The sequence below is a fragment of the Pomacea canaliculata genome, linkage group LG8 (genome assembly GCF_003073045.1).
Source record: "Pomacea canaliculata isolate SZHN2017 linkage group LG8, ASM307304v1, whole genome shotgun sequence".
NCBI lineage: Eukaryota > Metazoa > Mollusca > Gastropoda > Architaenioglossa > Ampullariidae > Pomacea > Pomacea canaliculata.
The window spans coordinates 11,657,684-11,680,008 of NC_037597.1; the positions used below are offsets into that span (position 1 = coordinate 11,657,684).

Genomic DNA, 22,325 nt, shown 5'->3' on the forward strand with positions numbered 1-22,325 from the left:
CCGCGCTCGATTTGGTAGCCACGTGATCGTGTCGCATCCTTCCACCCGCTGTTTCCCTCCCTCCCTCCCCCGTCTGTTTTCCATCGCCGCGTGTACCTCAAGGTACGTGCGGGTCATAGATAGGTCACACCGGCCGGCGCGCGGACATTTTGAACTGTACGTCCATCTTCAAGTGAAACACCGCCGATTTCTGAAGTAAGTCTTAATAAAGTTAAGTGAAAGATGCCATTAAAACAACTGTACTTTATAACAGTGGATAGTCATGAATAATTTATGATCATATATAAGTATTGTAGTGCTTTTTGTGAAATGTTTCACGTGTTGTACCCGGCAGGTCTCACACATACTACATCGCTAGCAACTCGCTTTTACATGACGCTGTTTTCTATATGTGCTGTAAATAATTTAAATGGTTTAACCATATCCTTCTTGTTTTAAATAATCAAATTGCTTAATCGTATCTCTTGCCTACTAATTGCACGTATTTACTAATTACAGAAACGAAATGTTGAGCGCGAATACGATTGCCGGAAGCAAGATGACAGTGCATGATGGGTTCAAATTAACTAGTCAAGAGGTAAAGCACACTGCACACACACACAATCTCTCGTATTATTGATGATTAACTTCGAAGTTGAAATCTATGACATGATTGAAATTCGTCGTCTGCTTTCTCAATAACAGTGGTGCGGCGATTACCAAACGTTTGTCTCCGTCTTGGTGCATTCTGGGGGAAAAGCAACGAGACAATCACATTGCTTTCTGAACAACTAAAATTTTGGAAAATTAATGCAAAGCAAAAGAAAGAATTTTATTTTTGTACTTATACACTTTGAAATTAAAACAAAATGTATGAAATCCAAAGCTATGCAATGAACTTTGTCAAAGTCTGTCATTTTTCTAACAATCACTTATCTGATCACATATATTTTCTTTGTCCTTAAAATGCTGCATGCCATTTTTTCAGTTTATTTTACATGATTTACAAAAAGAACTAATTATAACAATCTTTAATTGCAGATCACACCGACTGTAGGTCTGGCTCAGTGAATTTTACCAGTAAGTTTATTTTGTCTCCCTCTATGATTTCATGAGGATCACTATACAAGCACAGGTTTTGTGTTTTTAACGGTGTACATGCACATCCTTATTATATCCATCTAAACATTTTCTGTTAATTATTGCCGTTAGCGCCCCCAGTTCACAGTTAGAACTATATATATATTGTGTACAAAATCAAGTTATACTTTTAATGTTGTTATCATTAAAAGCAGTCGAATATGCAAGTCAATTAGTCTGCCAGTTACACATTAGTAATAAATTTGATAATAACTGTAAGTTGGTCATAACGATTGGTCGCTGTATATGTGAACAAACAAAAAATTGTTTTCCTTTTGATCGCATAGTCTCTTCGCGCCGTATGTGCTTAGTGATCCGACTGATATATTACTTCTTCGCGTGTGACGTCTGATCTGCTGTAGATAAGCCGTCTGAAAAATGACAATTATAAAGCCGTGTGTGATGAGAGTGCGTGCGCGTGTGGGAACTGATGAGCGATCGAGCGACGACGTCACTCCGCGCTCTCCATGAGGGCGAAGAGGGAGTGCAAGGGGAGAGCACTCGAGCAGCAGAGGATATTTGACTTGTCTGACCTTAATACCATTCAACAACAACAAAGTGCAGAGAAAGGAACTTGCACACATGACTTTAAATACGCATACACCTAAACAATCTCATAAATGAAAACAGTTGCACGCGCGTAATCTTTATCTTGAAAATCACAGATCGCGCCAACGAGGAAATATATAGTTCGCGAAAAATTTAGATAAACCCATATATAGGCTTCGAAGAAAAAAAAAAAAAAGTCCAAGGTGGCGAGACAGAGAAGCACGCAAAGTGGAATCGACGCCAAGTTAAACGAAAATTCTATTTATTCTACGCAAAAAGCGTATGCATCTTCTCATACACTGATAGCAATTAATTATTTCTTCATTTCAGCTCCAAGTAAAATGATAACCAGCTTTAAACTATCCTCCCTGGAGGAACTGCAGGAGATGGCAGCGTCAAAATCAACTTTTCTCCTGTCCATAGCTGCAGCGGGTAAATGAGATCTTAACCATTATATCACTGCATATAAGTATGAATACGTACAAAGACAATGGAGAAAGACTGAAGACGACAGGAGGTGATGTTTGTTTTTATTATTGTTGGTTACATGTAAACATTAGACCAAGAAATCTATACATTTTAAAATTGTCAAGGTTCATTTCATATTTCTGATAGATTGTAATCTACATTTTCTTTCCTTTACACTTTTTCCCATCTAGGTATTGGATATGTGATTATTAGAAAATTTGTTGCTGGAGGTAAATCCACTAGCCTTGCAAGGCTTGATGGAAAAACAGTTATAATCACAGGAGCCAATACAGGCATTGGTAAAGAAACAGCTCGTGATCTGGCTTCAAGAGGTATAGTATTGCTGCAAACTACTACATACTCTTTTATATATATTTGTGACTTTGATCTTACTTTCTTGTAGGAAAGTTTAAATAATAGCTCAGTCATCTCATTCAATAATTAGATGGAATTGTTATTAAACAGTAACAGTGGAATGTAAAGTAGGGGAAGGAAATAAATGCTGTTGTTAGTCTTTGTTCTATGAAAAGGATTCCTTTTGTTGTGAATAATCTTTGTTTGGTAAAAGCATGTAAAAAAAAACTTTTTATGTTGCATAGTTTGTGAACTTTTCCATAAAGTGACTAGTTATTGTTTGGTATAAAGGTCATTGTCTTGCCTCAGCCTGCATTATTTAATTTGTTATATTCACAGGAGCTAATGTCATAATTGCATGCCGAAACAAGACAAAAGGCAAGCAAGCAGCTGATGATATCAAGCAATCAACTGGCAGGCCAGTGACATTACGACAGCTGGATCTGTCATCTCTGACATCTGTTAGAAAGTTTGCAGCAGAAGTGAACCAGGAACTTGAGCACCTTGACATCTTGATTAATAATGCTGGTTTGTAACCTGTTTCTCAAGACTTACAGTTGTAATGTTACTTTAATCATTATCATCTTTCTGCAGTGGTTGGGTTAATGAGGTTTATTCTGCATCTTGTCATACTGCACTTAACCCTTTTTTGGCTGCACTTCTTATAAAACGTTTTGCCATGTCTTTTCTTTACAGCTGTGGGTCCTTGTCCTTTCTCAAAGAGTGAAGATGGTTATGAGTTGCAGTTTGCCACAAATCAGCTGGGTCATTTTCTCTTGACTTTACTTCTGCTAGATCTTCTCCACAAGTCAGCACCAAGCCGTATCATTGTTGTGTCTGGAAAGGCATATGAATGTATGAATTCATTTTATTAAGGATTTTACGTACAATGGACTGCTGGCCGATGCATTTTCTGCCTTTACTTATAAGGCTTTTTGCAAATCAGTTTGGTATCAATGCAAAGAGCAGATAATGTGAACTCTCAGGTTGACAGAAGTACAAAATTGCTGTTGTCTTTTCTGTTTGTTGGACCTAAGCATGTAGGGATGGGAAAGAGTGGATGTTGATAACTTTTGCCAAAAAAGAAAGAAGCAGGAAATTAACTAAGCAGCATGCTTATGGTAAATGTACTGTTGATATTAAAAACAGTTTGATTCCTCTTCAGCTTGCATTGTTTCCAGATGCTGGCTTTTAAAGAGCTTTCCAAGACCTAAGCACTTGTCATTTCATGAAAGACTATAAGAGTTGGTCTTGGCAGACTGCCAGCAGTCCAGTTAATTGTCGTCCATGATTGCATATTTCATTTAGAATAATAATGAGAAGTGGGAGGAGAAAGTACCATTGATTTTTTTTTTTTTTTTGGGGGGGGGGTTCTTTCTTCTTATATATAATAAGTGAGATAATGTGTGGGTTATCATTTATCTGTTTATGTCAATCTTTTTTTATACATACAAAAATTTTCATGTCATGGTTTGCTTTTCCAGATGGTGATCTTGATCTGGATAATCTGAATGGAAAGAAATCATATCACCAAATCACTGCTTACATTCAAAGCAAGATTGCCAACATAATGTTTGCTCTGGAACTTAGTGCTCTTCTTAAAGGTATGGAGAAAATTTTGCCTTTCTTGCTTAAGACATAGTTCAAAGGTCAGGGCATACACATATCTCTGTGGATGTTGCATCTTTTTCCCCATTTTATCTAGCACCTCCCCTACCACCCACCCCTAAAAGTCGGACTTCATGACACTTCACCCCTAAAGTGTACATTAGTTTTTTCACGTAGCACTTTCCTATAAAATAAGCCCAACTTTATTTCTCATGAATATTTTTTTTAATAATTAATCATGACATAATATGAAAGGCTCTGTTGCCAATTTGTTTTTTAATAAGCCAGCCAATATTGCAGATATCTCTTGAAATAATTTATAGACTACTTTTTAAGCCATGTTCATACAAACTGCAAAAATCTATACATCCAGATTTGAAGTTTTTAACCAAGCATCCAAGGCTGGAGGTATGCATTGGCAGTATGCATGTGATTCTCTTCTACTGAAATGCATGTTAGAGCAAACAGTCAAAACGATAATGTATATTTTATTTCCAGTTTGCTTTCACAGCCAGCTATGATGCAAATTAATGATGGCAGTAGATAAATCGTCTTTTTGAAGAAAACATGATTTTCAATATTTGTTTTTTATTTCTTTTGCAAGAGAAAGGTGTGACTGTAAACGCTTTACATCCTGGTGTCATTCACTCAGAACTGGGGCGGCATTTGGATGGTGGGATGCCATGGCCATTTAGCTGTCTGTTTATTCGTCTGCTTGGTCTGATGAGCTGGCTGTTTTTTAAAACACCAAAGCAGGGAGCACAGACAACGGTACACTGTGCTGTTGCAGAAGAACTGGAGGATGTGACTGGCCAGTATTTTAGGTAAATCTAGGTGTCCGTGAAATTTGGTAGGCATTGATGTCTGTGCCTTCAGAATAATTTCTACTCTAAATAATATAGCTGTTGTATTACTAAGTGAACAAAAAAAATCATCTTTGCTCAATCAAGTACAAGCATTAAATATATTATTCTGTTATTAACACATTCACCATATGGCATTAATTTTCTTACACACATTGCACTTTGAGGTATGTTGGATTGCATTTTATACCTACTAAAAATCAATAATTTAATGCAAACACCCCCATCCCACCAAAAAATAACACTGTAGAGAGAAATATTTTTGTAAACTGTAATTTATAAACCTTGTTTCTTTTTAATTTGCAAAACAGGTAGTTTTAATAGGGATTCTGGTAGGAAAGGTTGATTTACGCATATTTAGCTTTTGCCTATGATATTGTTTATTGTGATTTAAAATTAAATGTTAAATTTTATAATCTTTACCTTTTTTTTTTTTTCATACAAACTGTGTTTTCAGGAAGTAAAGTGATTACTTTCAAGGATTAAAGTCTAATGTCCTCACTGGAGAAGTTAAAATAACCCGATGTAAGGCTTGTTTATTTTGCCCTATTTCAGTTTCCTGCTTATTTTGGGGTCCCCCAACATTTCCTTACAGGCATGCCAAGATAATTTCAAGTGCACAGGCAATTCTGGAAACTTTAACATTAAACCTCTGTAGTGTAATACACAGCCATTGGTTTATAGATTGCATGGTCTTTTCTCAGTGACTGTAAGCCCAAGCAACTAATGCCTCATGTATTGGATGTCAACAAGAGGAAGGAGCTTTGGAAGAAATGTGCAGAGATGGTGAAACTTACAGATGCAGAGCTGCCAAAATGTCTGCAGTAAATGTTTAAGTATCTGCTTTCTTTTTTCATAATTAGCATTAATTTGAACTGTTGTCTGCCTTTACATTGTGCAATATTCCAGTGTAATCATATTAGCTAACAAAGGCATGTATTCAAATTAATTTTTTTTTTCATTTATGTTATACATCTAATGGCTCCTTTTCTAAGTGTTGTTAAAAGTAGGTTAAGATACTAAACAGGATATTCTGTATCTTTATTTTTCTCTATACACATGTATAATGGTATTGTCAGGCCCACTTGCTTATTTGCTGCAACAGAAAGGGAAAGACTGATAAAAAGCTTTTATGTAAGAGGTTAATATTTTGATTTTGTGTAGATGTAATTTCAATATACAGCATATGTTTGCTAGAATTTACCATTTGTTTTGGACATGTTTGTGCTGGCACAAAATGCAAGAAGGTGAAAACTGTTTTTTAAGTTGTACATATCTTTTGAATAAACTGTTTTCTTTGAAAACTCATTTTGGAATAATATTTAGATCCTCTCCTATCAAGAAAAAAAAAAAGAAGAAAGAAAATCAAAACATATCTGGAAAATGTCAAAGGTTGATTGCTAAGAAATCTAGTTACCTGTGATCCTTACATCTCCAGCATTCTCTTTTATATCATGTATATGTACATATTATTGCTAGTATGAGCACGATCTTGAATTGCCCCTGGGGATCAAAAGTTGTATCGTATACGGATGAATGACTGTAAAGAGCACAGTCACAAGGGAAAAAACTGTAATGTGTCATGAGATACCAACAGACTGGTATGGCCTGGAATAAGCATGTCTTACATTACACAAATTGATCTCAGATACAGTCTTGTGCAAACACAGATGACTGTTTAACATATTTATTCAGCTAGTGTTCAGTACATCAGCACATAACAGCATGTAGAATGTAAAATATTTTCATGACATGAAATAAAAAAAAGAGACAACCAAGGTATGGTGTAACTGTTTTCTGTGCTTGTCATAAAAGTTGCTTTCCTGTTTTTGAGAAAGAATTTATACAGAAATTCAGATTACGATCTCTAGGCTCATCAGTGACCACTTCATGAATGTCCACTGACTGTGAGCCAAACGGGCAAACATTACAGGATCAGAAGCAGCCTGTGCGCAATTTTCCACCAAAGAAACAATGATGTGTATGACAGGTGAATAATGTGCAAACACTGAACATTATAAAAATGTCAAATTCCTCAATCTTTCTCTGCAATGGCTGTAAGGTGAGTATCTATTTCTGCTTCAGTCAAAACCCTGTAAGAGAATGAAAACAAGTAAATATGCACCTCTACATGTGTACACACACAAATATAAACAATCTACTGGATATCAAAATATTTTAAAATTTCTGGAAGAATCAAAGTCTTTACCCCATACATTTCTAGAATAGGAACTAAATTGGGGGAGCTAGTTACAGATTTCTAATTTTAAACACTTTTGAGCTTTAAATCAATCAAAACAGTTTTATAGAAAGATTTTAAACTATTTGCACAACATAGTTTGCACTAAACAACCTTTACTAAATCTAATCAACATCAATTTAAATCATATAAATTTCTCAAGCCAGAATGCTGCATATATTATTAAGGTGAAAATGGAGCTCCTATGGAAATAGCAAAAGGAAAATGTCATACACAGTGGGAGCAGAGTTACACAATGAGATTGGTTACTTGCCAAATTCAAGACTAGCATAACAAATGAAGTGGCATCAATGGCCAGTATGGTAAGCACAGTCAATATTGTGAATATGAACAGAACAATTTGTAAACAGATCACCATGTCACTAGACAGTTCTACTCAACCACTTTGACGAGACAACTCATCAATAATTCTGGACACACTGAAATGCAAACTGTTAAAACAATATTGTTTGACCTCAGTCTTGTTCATAAACACCTCAAGTGATGGTGATAACCATGATCACTGTTACAGCTGATTGTGATAACTGGATTAAAACTGTTTTAGTCAGGTTAGAACAGTTCTGAGCTGTTCTAAATTAAGAAGAGAAAACTACTTTTAAATGTTGCAAAGCGTTTATACAATGCACCTAAACTTAAGAACAATTTTTGAAAATTTTGTTCCTAAATTTCTTTTATTAAAAGTTTTAAATTAAAGAAACCTTTGTGCAACTGGCTCCAGAGTTACATTTTTAAAAAATTTTATTGTTTAGTAAGGCATTTTAGTTTACATAAACTCAATCAAAAAGTACTTATTTTTAAACTGAAAACTGTATTTTAATCATAAAAGATGAGACCTACACCAGTCAAAATTTCTAATAAGTGACATACCTAAATTTTGGATTATCCTTTGTAACCACGCCAACTTCTATTTCTGAAGATTTGAAGTCAGCTGAAAGGACAGTGGATAGGCAAGTGATGGCAATCTGGAAATGAAAAACTACAATTCAGGACAGCACAAGAATATGGCTCTTATATAAAAGATCAGCAAGCTGTACTGCCATATCTTCACATGGTCACTCTTGTGTTTACAGTGATGCTTGCATGCAAACATCTGCTTTCAGAGTTAATTTGTTTTTTAAGAATTATATTGAGTAATAGGTCTTCTTTTTATTCCTTTTCAACCCCAGTGGAGCATAGGCTGCAACTACACCATGCCATCGGAAGTAGGTCTTCTTAGTTTCCACAAACTCAAAAAATAGTTTTCTTTAACTTAAAATTGTATTTGAGAAAATCTTACCTAAACAAAAGAACATGACAAGCAAAGCTTATATTTATTTTTTCTTTCTTTTTTACCTCTGCTGCTTCATTATAAGTAAAGTCCTGCTTTTTCTTGATCTTCTTCTCAAGAAAACCATTCGCTTCCAGTTGCTTAGCACCAGCTGATGTAGCTTTGAAACCGCAGTAGTATCCTGCAGGATCTGTCTTGAACGCCTGAGGTCCCAGTTCCTCATCATATCCGATTAAAATCATACCTTCAGAAGAAAGCATTAGAAAAATGAAAATGCATCAAAGGATTATCTGGAGTTACCAAATTTTAATTAAAGATATTTTGGAAATTACAGTAATACCTTTACATATATTGCAGAAGAAAAATATTGATGTGCATTTTCAGAAGGCAATACACGTGTAATCATAATTTCTTCAAAATGTATTATGAATACGATTAAGCGTTTACACAGGTGACAAAGACTTTCTGCTGTGAAGAATGAGAACCAATACTAAAATTTGTATCTGTTACTTATATCTACTACAATAAATATCAGCAAATTTATCATGAGCTACAAATTTCTGTCAGACAACAAAATCTTTAAGGTAATAAACACCTGCTAGATACATTAACTTACAACATCCAAGAGGCCGCATTTCAGCATTCTGAGTGTAAACCTGGTTAATGTTGGCAATGCGTTTGCACAAAATGTCCACAGGTATATCATAGCCATATGTGTACTTCCACTTTGCAGCCTCATACCTAGCACGTTGTACTTGAGACTTGCTGTCAGCTGTATGGAAAAAAAAAAATACTAAGATGATGCAAAGGGGTATATCACTACAACAAATATGCTACTGCAAGCATTTGCAGATCACAATAGTTTGGCATAACTGTTTATGATTCTTAATCTGTGTTTTAAAAGCTTGAGTCTAGGTCATTAACAAACTACATACTATTTATATTATCATTTCAAAAAATAACACAAAACATTTAGGCAAAGCACTTGAAGTAAATGCACACACACTGATGTATAAACTCTTCTTCAGTGGAACATGATGAAATAACCCTAAAATTATATTAATTCACCTTTTCCCTACATAATAACAATTCTATAGGATACTAGAAAATTTTACAAACCAATCATTCCTGTCATGACACAACCAATTCTTTCAGTAAGAGGATACAAATGTGACACAGTGTCTGGATCCAGCAGCTTGTCCTGAAAAAACACAGGTGGGAGATGGAATTAATTATACAGTGATACCTCGGTTCTCGAACGCCTTGGTTTTCGACCAAATCGGTATTCGACCAGGAAATTCGAGAAAATTTTGTCTTGGAATCCGAACAAATATTTGGAACTCGAACATCCGAACGTCCGAGATGAGCCGAGTTGAGCCGAATGGCGTTCATTCAGCCAGAGATCTGTAGGGACCTACAGATCTCTGATTCAGCCCAGCGCGCCTTGCTTGCGTCATCAGTGTGAGTGCAGAGAGAGAGAGTGACGTTTTTGTGGAGAGAGTCATGAAATGTGTGCAAATTGGGCAGAAATCGCAAATTTTGTTGAACAACATCACCTGATAAAGTGGTAGCAATAGAGCAGTTAACATTTTTAATGACAATGTTATGTCCACTTTCCGCAAAATTTTGCAAAGGAGAAAAAAACAGCAAACAATTGACAAATTCTTCCGTAAAGAAATCAGACCAACTGCAGAGCAAGATTCTGATTCTCCTCAGCAAAAGATACAGAGAACAGAAACACCCGAAGAGCAGTTACCCTCTGTTTTTATTGAAGAGGACTCCCCTTCAATACAATAACCATCCCCCTTCCCTACATTCATTCCCTCCTGCCATAAAGTTTGGTAGAGGTACAGTAAATGAACACAATTTACTGTACTGTACAGTACATTTTATTTATTTTTTTTTTGTTTTAATAAATACACTTTTATTTCTTATTTCTTGTTGAGACTCATGTTTTTCTACATATTATATACAAATTAGGCCAGTAAATAGGCATTTTCTGGGCTTGGAACGAATTACTCCAGTTTCCATTATTTCCTATGGGTTTCATTGCTTCGGTTCTCGAACAATTTGGTTCTCGACCGTCCTCCCGGAACGAATTATGTTCGAGAACCGAGGTATCACTGTACTACTGTTCCTGGCACTGACATTTAAATAATTTATAAATAATAACATGCTTTAACCAATACATAGCAGGATAAATTTTCTCATCTGGACTCATTCCTTTAAAGCAAAATTATGTGCTGGTAATTCCTACTGTGAACTGTTCTCTTCATTTGCCACACTTTAAACTTACAGGAACTTTTTTCTGTGTAACAACCACTGCACTGTCTTTCCCTCTCACTGCAACTGATGTCAAACCACCTTGGTTGATTGCCTTGAAAGCATACTCTGCAATTTTTAAAAAAAATTAAGTAATCCACCGGAATCAAGAAAGTATCATTTTTTTAAAAATAAGTGGGAACTCTTAATTCAGTCTAAGTATTATGAATTTTCAGCCTCAGCAAATGACATTCAAGTAAATCCTTTGCTTTTAATGCTGAGCTTTCCTTCAGTTTAATAACATTCCCACTAATGTCATGGATAGTCAACACGAGGAATTAATGCTGTTAAACACCTACCCGATTGGTAAAAAATATACACTGATTCTGGTAGGTAAAGACAATATAAATATACTCTGTAAATTTCAGCACCTGAAACGCAGCAATTTATCATCTTATTTCAAAGCTGACAATTTGCACCTATGGTCAGCAAGTTTTGCAAAATCTGTTTGAGCTGGAGTTCTTCTTAAATCATTCGCCACGCGTAGTACGCGGTTGCGCGACAGCGCTACTTGACCCAGCCCACGCGTCGCCTGTATCTGTACTACGCACTGTTGTACCACAGTAGAGTCTGTCGAGTGTTTAGTTCTGTGCGTAAATGAACGAATACATAAGGGGAGAAAATACGGGAACCGTAAGGAATTGTTCCTCTTTCGATTACTTCCCTTTAAAGTCTGAAAAAATCAACCAATCAGGTATTTTCTCCATGTTAAAACCACGCGAAGGTTTGTTTACTTCAGCGCCATTTTGACATTCGTAGCAGGTTACTCAATTCGACGTGGATTTGTACTCAAACAACCGAAAATGAGAAGAAAACAGTAAGTAATATTAAAATTCAAAGGTATATTCTCATTAAATATATGCCTGTTTTGTGCTTTTGTGTGTGTATATATTTTATAAATATTTATTCTGATTGTCGAACTTTTGACCTACGGCCCCATTTTGTGAGTTCTCGGTCCGATACAGTTACAGTCTTTCAGTTGATTTTACTACAAGACAACAAAACGTATATTTGTTAAAATGTACACCACGTAAATCTATTTTAAATGATCTTTAAAACGGAGTATCACACATAGTTGTTGTTAATGTAGGATATTAAATATAATTTTTTTTAAAATACCAGTCGAGATTTCATTCGCGGTCATTCTCTGCTGCGTACACCGAGTTCGAACGGGCTACCGCAGCTCCGTATTGAATGAGTTAAATCTACATTGTCTGCATTTGTGCCATCCCAGCTGGACTATTAACTCCCTGTTTGCTGAGTTTCACAACAACCTACTCAATAAGCTTTCAGTCCAAACCATACACCCAAGCTGTCTTCAATAAGACCAAATCCAATTATGTGACACCATTCCTCCGTGAGCTGCACTGATTGTCCATGATCCCACCGACTACAAGGTGGCCTCCCTCTGCTACCATTGTCGCCATGGCCTTGCTCTAGGATATCTGAGTTATTAACACCTTGTCAGCTCACTCAATCTCTCAAATCTGCTTGATAACCTCATATCAGATGGAATTAGTTCAGCCCATACTTTTTTCTTTCTCTGGCTGTAGAGTCTGGAATGCCTTCCATCATCACTTCGCACGTTTACCATTTTTGATGTCTTCAATAATTTGGGTGATATCCATTTATTAAATTCCAAAATGCTGAAAATATTCATCTTATTTTATTTCATCATACTTTCATAGGGTTCTCAAAAAAAATACTTTGAGTTCTTCTCTGAAGCCTATTCCAATGATCATGGTCATCACTGTTAAAATTGTTTTACCAAGTTTAAAATGGCTCAAAGCTCTATAAAATTTAGAAAACCTCTTTTTAAAACGCTTGCTAAAATTCATGTGCAGCATCTAAATGATTTAAAAAGCAAGTTTTGAAAAAAAAAAAATTTGCTTCTTTTGAACAGTTTTAAGAGTTAGACCCAGAGCCCCTGATATAATTATTGTGGGTTTTACTTTTATCAAACAGTTGCTGAAAAAAGAACACACCAACTTATATGCTAACATTATGATTGATAGTCTTGATTCTGATGTCAGTTAGCTGCTTTGATCATTAATACCATGTTTATATATGTAAAACTTTCTGGCTGGCACTGGATACCAATTACAAAACTAGATATGACATGTTATGCCGAATCATTTGTTTTCGTATATCCTTGGGAAATTTTGATTATATGATTTGGATTTTTATGCTTGTCTATGTGATAGGAATCACTGCCAATGCTGCAACCAAACAATATGATCTTGACGGCAATCGAGCAAACGAAAATGTCTTGAATGATACACTAAACATTAAAACATAGCACTTTTCAGTTAACATCAAATCCAACTTCTGCGATCAATTAGCAGTTTCTTGCACAAATCTAAACACTGAAAACTTCGCAAAACCTATACATCTATGTATATACAAACGGAACACATTGTTCAATCGGTAGTTCATGTCTCCCACACAGTGACGATACCGGCTCCAGAAAGTAATCATGCATTAACATCACAAGCAAGTTAATTTTTTTATAAAAGAATAAAAAGTAAAATGTTAAGTGTAATATACCCACCAACTTGATAAAGTCTGCCTTCAGGAGAAAAGATAGTAATAAAACGATCAAAGCCTGCACTGCTCCCTCGCGACATTTTCTCTTTGCAGAAAAATGACACAGCATAAGGGAAGTAATCAGCTTTACAGCATTAAAATTGTGGATTTAGGAATATTTGTCCAAAATAAAATGATATCTATTATTATTGACGACTGTTTATTAACATTTGGTTTAGCTTACTACAAAATATTTCTTGGAACTTTTTCTAAATTAATTATATTATTAATTTCAACAGAATCATGACGATCGTCCGGGGGTTACTTTTAACTTCCGGCGGCTCGATACAACAATTACAATTACAACATACTTTGTTACTATGTCACAGAAAGGAATCGAGAAATAATGTTCCATTTAACTACAAAAATTAACTTTCAAGAGCTGTTTTGACGATGTCTGCTATAACGGACACAGGTGATGCGGGTAATGATGCTGCACAGGCGGTTTTTGGCAGAGTTGCTGATGGCAGTGGCATCGTAGCTTTAAAGACTGAATGTGAGACTATTTGGTCAGAGATCCAAGAAACGCAACAGCTTCTACAGCAAACCCAACAAGTGTATTCAGCGACCAGATCATTAGATCAACAACCCCTGGTAGCTATACTGAAGGAGAAGGAAAAGCGACTTAAGGCTGAAATCGAGGTGTTAAAAAACAGCACTCCCAGGTCTCTTTCCACAAATTCCGAGGTTAGAACTTGTAATGTCACTTGCCTTTACCTTTAATGAAAACTTGAAGGGTTGAGAAAAGTAAGACAGAAAATGAGGAAGGGAGAGACAGGTATCACCCTCACAAAAAGCTGGCTCAAGGAAAGTTGCTAATGACTTAAAGGCTGGGGGGACTACTATTACCTATGGTCCCTAATAATAGCAGCAAAGACTTTGAGGAATTCATTTTGCAGGTCACATTATTGCCATACTTTCTATTGCCAAAATAAAAAGATAGTGACTGTAATAGTTTTGTCCCTAAGTTCCTTCATTTCTTAAAGAATGACAGATTTAAAAGGTCCTTATTTTTAGTGTGATCAGATCTGTACAAACTCTGAAGAAATAGTTTTGTTCCAATCGGCCATAAGACTTATTTACAGTGCTGAGTATGTGGTGTGGTGAATGTATGTGAATGCGATAGAGTGTGTATATTTATGTATGCATGTGTCTCTACCATAGCAGTGTGTGTAAGTTATGTAAATGATATCACAAATACATGTATATGAAAACCATTTTATTTGTGTGTAATTATATCTGTCTCAAACTAAAGAAAGATCTATCTCTTGATACAACAAAATAAATAGAGCTGAAATTAAATTGCTGTCACTGTCTCTGTTTTCATTTTTAATTATGAATCTGAAATTACTTGTATACCTGTTTTATTGACAGAATAATTTTATCTTATTAGAAATCACCATACATTAAAAATGTTTTTCCTGTTCAATTTGTAATATATTTGTGATCTGGATGCTCCTAATCCTGTCTTTTGTTAAATATTTTAAGATTTAGTTAGTAAAAGCTATAGTTTGGGTTGACTGCTATGATACTGAGTAAAGAAAATTTTAATTCTGTTTTTTTTTTTTTTTAAATTATTACAGGTCATAGAAGCATCTCTCTATGAGGACTTGAAACAAGAAGTAATTCAACTGCAGGAGATTCAGTCTTTGGTTAATGCACAGTGTCTCGATCTGAAAGACAGCATAGAGAAAGAAACACAGTTTCAGCAGCAGCTTTTAGCTATACAAGAGCGTTTACAGGTAAAACAAAGCACTAAAAATATGCTTACTTCATCTTTTCACTGACCAATTGCACACACAAACACCTAGGGACAAAAATATGCATGGGATTTAGTTTTAATCTCTCATCATTTCAAAAATGTTTCATAAAATGTTCTTAAGTCCAAGTCCTTTAAAGAACCTGTTTGTGAATCCATTATGAATGCATAATTAATTAGTTTACCTCAAAAATTAGTATTTTTTGATTGAGCCAGAAAATCAATATTTTAATTGTCACAGAATTAATGACATGCAGTGAGTTCTAAACATAGAGAAATTTTATATTTATTTCTTAAAAAGTATAGAATATGACTGTTTTACTTAATCATTTCAGGAAAAATGTAATTCTCTTGTGTCAACGGAGCCAGCTGAAGATGCTGTTGAGGTGGTAGCCCAGGAGCTCACCAGCAAGATTGATGCTGCACGGGAGACAGAGAAACTTGTCATGAAAAGAATGGCAGCATTTGTTTCCAAGCATTTCCCTTTACCTGACCAGTCTCAGGTAAGTTTCATTTGAAAAAAAAAAAGAAACTTACACCTTGTATGTATTTAGATCCTTTTGTGACTTGGCTTATGTCTATTTTAATTTCTAGGTGGCATTAACTTCCAAGCATTTACGATCACATCACAAGAAGACAAGTTTGGAGACATTACCCTTGAAAGACATTCTGCTTGAACTCATGACAAAGTATGGTGGTTTTTTGTCCATTTCATAAGCCTTCACATTTAACAGAAATCATATCACCATGAATGTAACTTCATGACAAATAATGTAGGGAGATATTTAGGCTTGACCTATGATTAAGTCTGGCATCACATGCAGGATGGTATTTTGCTAAATCAGGTGTTGGTAAGAGGTGAAATTTTGTCTCCCAACCAACTCTTTTTTTTTTCTTTTTTTTTTTTAAATTTGCTTCTGCATTTTGTGCATTTTAGATATGGAAGAGAATAAATGCAGCAAAGTTTTATATAGTGTATATATTATCTATTATTTTTATTAGAAGCTCGTTTCATTTTTTAAAATGTTTTATGCTTCTGTTTTATCGATGCAGTTTTAAATATCTGTGCATGTATGGCTTTCAAGCGGACATTATATGAAGGGTTTTTGGTGTGTGGAATCTCATTCTAGGTGTGTGGAATCACCAAATGACCCGTACCTTGTGCTGGATGACAGATACTGGCCCGCATATGTTGAACTTTTGCTACGATGTCACATTATTTTGCAACATCCAGATGATGATCACCGGATCAAACTAGTGCCATTCCATCTTTAAACCAGTGTGTTTTGCCAAAGTGAAGAAGAATGTAACACTTTCCTTGATAATGCATAGGAAACAATGAACAGTGCCTTCTTGTTCAAAGTGCTAATGAAAGAGTTATTAAGCAACTGAATCAGTAAAACATTTATTATGTAAAACTAAAAATTCTGTGTAGATGACTTTTTCCTGTAATTTGTTTTAATAATCAAAATAATGACTTTCATAAGCTTTTTACATTAGTAGCCTTTCTGGATTTCCCAATGTTTGCAGCACTATTCATTAGCAACATTATACTCCACACTATATGGAATCTGCTTTTTTAAACGAATTATTTCTAGTCTCTTTGCTTACACACCTTGTAGCTATATTATTTTTTCTGAACTGTGATTTCATTGATTCATAGAAAAATATGATGGATACTTCAGTAAAATTATGTCTGTTACCAACAGAATGAGCTGTCATCATGTGGCATTGATGAAGACATTAATCAAGAGTTCTTGCTATTGTGGATTTTTCATTTTATAATTATGTGCAAATTTGTGTCTTGTCCAATACATTATGGAAAAAAATGTCCCATTTGCTGTATGCTAGTTAAATTATGTTGATTTTTTCCTTTTGTAGAATTGCTTTAGAGGTACAATGTAACATCAATGTGAAATTGCTTTTCTGACAGGCAAACATAAACCCATATATGGAAATAAAATATTTTGATGACTTTAATTCTGCCGAATAGGGCATGCTTATCATTTATTGGTGAAAGATGGAACTATATTATGTATATCTCAATGACACAAAGACAGAGACACTAAGATCTTCCTTTTTTGTCAGATGCTGAAGGAGAAAAAAAATTTGAGTATATTATTATTATTTAGATTAACACAACACAGTGGTACCTCAATACTCAAACTGCTTTGGGCTCGAACATTTAAGTCCTCAACCAATATTTTTGAGAGAATTCTATTTTGGTGCTCAACTACTTGCTCAGCACTCTATCATTGTGCTAAAATATGTCCGAGATGCCATGTTTATTCATGATGCTTTGTGGTGAAACAAGAAAGCGCCACTTTTTCCATCGATTTCAAGCAGCAAAGTTCTGTCTTGGCGCTTTGTTCACAATCTTTTGTTTTTTTAATGTATCCATACATACTTATGTGGTCATTATGGCACCCAGTTAGTTTAGTTTATTCCTTGTTACTCCACAAGAAGCATATAGGGCTGCAACAACACTTCGCCAGGGGACTCAGTTTTGGGCAGCCTCCCTCAGTTGGGCCCATGTGGTTCTGACGTCATTTGCCTTACTCTCTAATGTTCTTTTCCAAGTCTGCTTTGGTCTCCCAACTCTCCTATTCCCTTTAGGGTTCCAGTTTATGGCAATGGTGTCAGCTGGTTTGTGCAGGTTGTTTCCTATCCAGCCCCATTTGTGCTTTGTGGTGTCTTGGCTAGTGGGTGATTCACTTTGAATATGTTGAGTATGTATGCCTGCCCTTTTGAGCTAAGACAATTTTCTGTCCTGGGTCTCCTCGACAGACAATAAAGTCTGTTTTGATTTTGATTTGATTTGATTTTAATAAGCCTTCGAGGTATTACTCGATGCAGGGGAAGCAACTGCGAAAACATCCTCATAGATTGATAAAGAGTTATCTTAAACGTGTGTAGCGACCAAGGATGTGTGTAGGGACCAAAGTCCTCAACAGTCATTTTCTAAGATCATAACGTCTCCAGAATGAGTGAGCGTAAGAATTTACAGGTGACACTGTTGAGCAGACCAGGTGAGTCTTATTCACGACGTTGTTTCTTTATCTATTTGTACGACTGATTATGTAGTGTTATTTATTACTCATTACTGATCGGAGCTGGCTCTCGAAGCCAGTTATATAGTTGTTTGATGAGAAAATGCTCACTTGAAATTAAATTATTGCTAATAGATTTCAACATTCCTCAACCACATTCACTCTCCTCTTAAAATAATGTTATTTAAAGTCTCTGGTTTCTGTGAGTGTGGGATTTCGTTCCTCTGTTTCACTTCAAAATGAGATATTCTCGATAACGGCAGATGGAAATGTATTTTGCTGATTCCCGACGGTACTTAAGGAAGGGTGGTGGAAGGATAAATTAGAAGCATCTAATAGAAAGTAAAACAGAGGAATAATTTAAATTCAGGTGTGAATGGAGAGCCACAAGAAAGCAACTTCGGAATTCAAGAATGCCCAATACCTACTTCAGAATCCCTAGCGGCGGGAGACGTGCTTATGAAAAATCTGTTTTTGTCTGTGGATCCAGCACTGGTAAATTTCGGCTTTCACTTTTCTCTGCGTGCGGTATAGATATATATTTTTTTTTCAAACGAGAGCTAATAAGTCAACAACGATCCTAATCACGACAATGATTGTATCAAGTTGGAATATTGTAGAGATTTCGGTCCTGCTTAGAGAGACACCATTGAAATTCATCTGTATTTATATTAATTTTATTACAGAACTTGTCAAATTTGTCAAGCCTACAAATAATGAAAATACTCGATCATTATGATAGCAAACTGCCTATCAACATTTGATGCTGTTCTTTGAATGATGTAGAGTATATATAATTTTTGGAACTGTTTTATTAGCGTTGCCGCATGAATGAAGACTCTGGTGTGCATTACATGTCTGCATGGCAACTTGGCCAAGGAATTGATGGCCTTGGTGGCGTTGGCAAAGTTATGTCAAGTAACGATCCTGTTTTTCAAGAAGGTGACCTTGTGACTGGCACTTTTTTGTGGCCATGGACTGCAGAGTTCACCATTGTGGGCAGCAATTTGAGAAAGGTAATGTTTTGAAGAAAAATACTACATTTGTAATGTAAATTTTTTTCTTCAGTTAGTTTTGCTAGGGGTACTGCTGTCAAAATGTTTAATAGGTAATGTTACTTGATTGAAAGGGTTAGCATATTTTTCTGGTCATGCAATAGATCTGAACCATGGGAAGAATGGAGGAGGGATAAAGTTTACCCTCAAAATTACGGGTGAAAGAAATAAACTAAGCCATCCTAATAAACCGTATATTAATTCTTTCATACAGGTACTAAAAATTACTGATATCAGTAGCTGATACTATCATCAAATCTTGCTAAATGGTCTTCCCAGCTGCCAAAAGAAATATATGGTAACCATCCATCCTTGGCTCTCAGCCTGCTGGGAGGAACAGGTCTGACAGCCTACCTTGGCATAGCGGAACGAGCACATCTTAGACAAGGTGGAAACCAGACTGTAGTTGTCAGTGCTGCTGGAGGTGCCACTGGGTCCCTTGCTGGACAGGTAAGATATGAGTTTGATAGCATAATTTGCCTCATAAGAGTTTTTGTAGATTACATTGTCTATGATCATGCTAAGTAGAGGGTGTGTATTGCTGCATGATTTCTTTATCTGCTGGGTGAGGTAAAAAAACTCTCAAGAAGTTGTATAGATATTAGATATTCTGATGGAGAAATATCATTGTATTTATTTAGACAACCATATTATGACAGCTGCAAGACTTTTTCTATATTTTGCTGATGTCAAATGTTGTACAGAAAAAGGAAGAAAGATTTTATAAAAATTCTTTATGAAACAAATTATTTAAAATGGTGTTTTTGTTTATAGGCTGGACTACTAAAGAATGTTTCAAACATATTCTGTTTATACAGATTGCACGCCTGCTTGGTGCTGCTAAGGTCGTGGGAATATGTGGCAATGAGGAAAAGTGTAGAGTTGTGCGGGAAGAGTTTGGATTTGATTCTGCCATCAACTACAAGACCACAGATGTAGCAGCAGAGCTAATGAAAATATGTCCTGAAGGAGTGCATGTGTACTTTGATAATGTTGGTGGAGACCTTAGTACATCTGTTATCAAACAGGTCAGTGTTGTGGGATTGATTTCTTATATAGTGATCTCTCACCTATTGCGGGGGTTATTTTCCAGAGACACCTGTGATAGGTGAAAATCTGTGAAGTAGCAGCGTTGTGTTTATTTTATTATTTATATATATTAAATATTATACAAATACCTGTATACCGCAAAATCCCATGATATAACAAAAACTTTGCAATACAGAATTATATATTTTTTAAAAAAAAAACATTTTACAGTGAAGCTGCAATAAGTGAACCGTGATATAGCGAAGGGCGACTCTATTTCATTTAATCTGACATTAGAGAAATCAAATACATGTTGTTTACTGGGTAGTCTGGTGATGCAACAATTGGTGTGAAACATCTATGTTTATGTTTAAAAAAATGTGTTTCCAGATGGTGTCCAACAGTCACATAATACTCTGCGGGCAGATCGCAATGTACAGCCAAGATGTACCTTATCCTCCACCAATTTCAGCTGAACTGCAAGAAATTTTACAGCAGCGCAACATTACCAGGTATACAGGAGAGAGGTATTAGTTTTAATCTTCTAGCTTCATCCACAATATGTAATGTACAATCTTGTTATAAAAGTAACATGAGACCTCTGTGAACATTTGTCAAGACATATGAGGAAGGTACCAAAATACTTGACGAACAAAAACTTATTCCTCTTTAACTGCAGGGAAAGATTTCTGGTTCTAGACTTCCCAGACAAGTTTGAGGCAGCCCTGCAAGTTTTAGCTCAGTGGTATGGTGAAGGAAAGATCAAGGTTAGTGAAATCCTATCTTTAGCTTATGGCTTATTAGAGTTTCTAGACAATTTTACATTTAGGAGAATGTTTTATGCAAAGTGAAATGTCACCCGGTGTGTGGGGTACTACCCAAGAAATCAAACTGAGGGGTAAAGAGCGAGAAATTGTGGTGTTGATTGTATGTAAAATCAAGTCCATGAAATAGAGTAATCTATATGCAGGTGAGGGAGACAACCGTAGAAGGACTGGAGAACGCTGGAGCTGCCTTTGTTTCAATGATGAAGGGAGGCAACATTGGTAAACAGATAGTAAAAGTGGCTATGTGATTGCTTCTGCTCTCTGTTTAAATATCAGTCTTGTGAAACTTCACTTGTCTCCCTTTGTGTCTGCAATACTTGTACTTCATATTTGCGCTTGCTCACTGTTTTATTGTTATTTTACATATTAAAAAACAGAAGGAAATATTTTTAAAAATGAAACGACAGTGGTTCCTGTGCCTACCTTTTCTGTGTTTCTAGAAATTCCTTTGAATAAAACATGGAACTATTGTGACATCTTTTCTGGTCTTTGCAATAGACTGCTGAATGCTGGCATGACCACTATTAAGATTTACAGTGCAGACTTTTTTTCAGCTTTTTTTCAGACAGATGTTTTAGTTGAAAAACTTTCTTATACTTAGGGATGTGGCAGGGATGCACATAGATGGAAGAAATAGAAGAGACATGCAGAAAGACTTTTTAATAGTTTTGATAGAATAGAGTCTTACAGCTTACACTCTCATTTATTTACAGATAAATATAATGTAGTGTGAAAGTCTGCTCATAGAGTATGAAAAACTATTAAATTAGATTTTTTTTATTAGCATTAATAATTGTTATGAAATAAAGGTTCAAAATTTCATATGAAAGGCAAAATATCAATACTGATCACCTGGGAGCCATTTGAAGTGATATCCAGTAATGTCATTTCAGTTCAGCTATGGTGTTTTATAAACTTGTCAGTGTAAGCTGTAAGACTCTATTCTATCAAAAAGCAGGAATAAAACACAGAACCAAGGAGTAAGAGCAAAAAATTTATCTGGCCTCTCCCTCAGTTATATCAAGCAATTTTTTTACATTCTTGCAACTGTTTCACAACTACATCAAAACTGTGTCACATGTTATATGAACTGGCTTCATTTGTGAGCAAGTAGGATACATGCAGGGCACTGCCTTCATTTGTGTGTGAGGACCTGTAACAATTATAGTCAATACAACTGGTCTGAATACATGACACCAAAATCGCCCA

At 35.5% G+C, this 22,325-nt stretch overlaps 4 protein-coding genes across 5 annotated transcripts; 3 read left to right on the plus strand and 1 right to left on the minus strand.

The window, feature by feature from the left end:
• Window positions 1–556: 556 nt before the first annotated feature.
• Window positions 557–6,739, plus strand: LOC112570333 (retinol dehydrogenase 13-like). 2 transcript variants are annotated; one of them, XM_025248720.1, is made up of 9 exons: window positions 557–577; window positions 1,021–1,059; window positions 1,999–2,100; window positions 2,328–2,468; window positions 2,830–3,018; window positions 3,187–3,345; window positions 3,975–4,094; window positions 4,703–4,922; window positions 5,666–6,739. In XM_025248720.1, the coding sequence occupies exons 3-9, from the start codon at window positions 2,010–2,012 to the stop codon at window positions 5,787–5,789; spliced, it is 1,044 nt and encodes a 347-aa protein (XP_025104505.1). In that variant the 5' UTR covers window positions 557–577; window positions 1,021–1,059; window positions 1,999–2,009; the 3' UTR covers window positions 5,790–6,739. The 2 variants fall into 2 exon arrangements, with proteins under 2 accessions (XP_025104505.1, XP_025104506.1); XM_025248721.1 differs by lacking the exons at window positions 557–577; window positions 1,021–1,059 and adding an exon at window positions 1,597–1,677.
• On the minus strand, window positions 6,633–13,516 carry LOC112570335 (proteasome subunit alpha type-6-like). The gene is made up of 7 exons (XM_025248723.1): window positions 13,362–13,516; window positions 10,785–10,879; window positions 9,608–9,689; window positions 9,105–9,260; window positions 8,554–8,732; window positions 8,089–8,183; window positions 6,633–7,054 (listed from the first exon to the last, which is right to left on the minus strand). Exons 1-7 carry the CDS (start codon window positions 13,435–13,437, stop codon window positions 6,997–6,999), a joined length of 741 nt encoding a protein of 246 aa, XP_025104508.1. The 5' UTR covers window positions 13,438–13,516; the 3' UTR covers window positions 6,633–6,996.
• A 131-nt stretch (window positions 13,517–13,647) lies between these two features.
• Window positions 13,648–17,135, plus strand: LOC112570334 (centromere protein K-like). Its single transcript, XM_025248722.1, has 5 exons — window positions 13,648–14,083; window positions 14,980–15,138; window positions 15,491–15,658; window positions 15,750–15,844; window positions 16,286–17,135. Exons 1-5 carry the CDS (start codon window positions 13,790–13,792, stop codon window positions 16,428–16,430), a joined length of 861 nt encoding a protein of 286 aa, XP_025104507.1. The 5' UTR covers window positions 13,648–13,789; the 3' UTR covers window positions 16,431–17,135.
• An 897-nt stretch (window positions 17,136–18,032) lies between these two features.
• LOC112570332 (prostaglandin reductase 2-like) lies at window positions 18,033–21,586 on the plus strand. Its single transcript, XM_025248719.1, has 8 exons — window positions 18,033–18,184; window positions 18,576–18,700; window positions 19,024–19,221; window positions 19,540–19,710; window positions 20,079–20,288; window positions 20,680–20,801; window positions 20,969–21,056; window positions 21,260–21,586. Exons 1-8 carry the CDS (start codon window positions 18,139–18,141, stop codon window positions 21,362–21,364), a joined length of 1,065 nt encoding a protein of 354 aa, XP_025104504.1. The 5' UTR covers window positions 18,033–18,138; the 3' UTR covers window positions 21,365–21,586.
• Window positions 21,587–22,325: the final 739 nt, after the last annotated feature.

Coding starts and splice junctions, on each gene's coding strand:
- LOC112570333 (XM_025248720.1), top strand. CDS start 2,010: ATGATAACCAGCTTTAAACTATCCTCCCTGGAGGAACTGCAGGAGATG. Junction 4,095..4,702: donor ACTTAGTGCTCTTCTTAAAG/GTATGGAGAAAA, acceptor TTCTTTTGCAAG/AGAAAGGTGTGACTGTAAAC. Junction 4,923..5,665: donor GTGACTGGCCAGTATTTTAG/GTAAATCTAGGT, acceptor GTCTTTTCTCAG/TGACTGTAAGCCCAAGCAAC.
- LOC112570335 (XM_025248723.1), bottom strand. CDS start 13,437: ATGTCGCGAGGGAGCAGTGCAGGCTTTGATCGTTTTATTACTATCTTT. Junction 9,690..10,784: donor TTACACAGAAAAAAGTTCCT/GTAAGTTTAAAG, acceptor GTGTTTTTTCAG/GACAAGCTGCTGGATCCAGA. Junction 7,055..8,088: donor AAGGATAATCCAAAATTTAG/GTATGTCACTTA, acceptor ATTCTCTTACAG/GGTTTTGACTGAAGCAGAAA.
- LOC112570334 (XM_025248722.1), top strand. CDS start 13,790: ATGTCTGCTATAACGGACACAGGTGATGCGGGTAATGATGCTGCACAG. Junction 15,139..15,490: donor CTATACAAGAGCGTTTACAG/GTAAAACAAAGC, acceptor TAATCATTTCAG/GAAAAATGTAATTCTCTTGT. Junction 15,659..15,749: donor CTTTACCTGACCAGTCTCAG/GTAAGTTTCATT, acceptor TTTAATTTCTAG/GTGGCATTAACTTCCAAGCA.
- LOC112570332 (XM_025248719.1), top strand. CDS start 18,139: ATGAGTGAGCGTAAGAATTTACAGGTGACACTGTTGAGCAGACCAG. Junction 18,185..18,575: donor GACACTGTTGAGCAGACCAG/GTGAGTCTTATT, acceptor ATTTAAATTCAG/GTGTGAATGGAGAGCCACAA. Junction 18,701..19,023: donor TGTCTGTGGATCCAGCACTG/GTAAATTTCGGC, acceptor CTGTTTTATTAG/CGTTGCCGCATGAATGAAGA.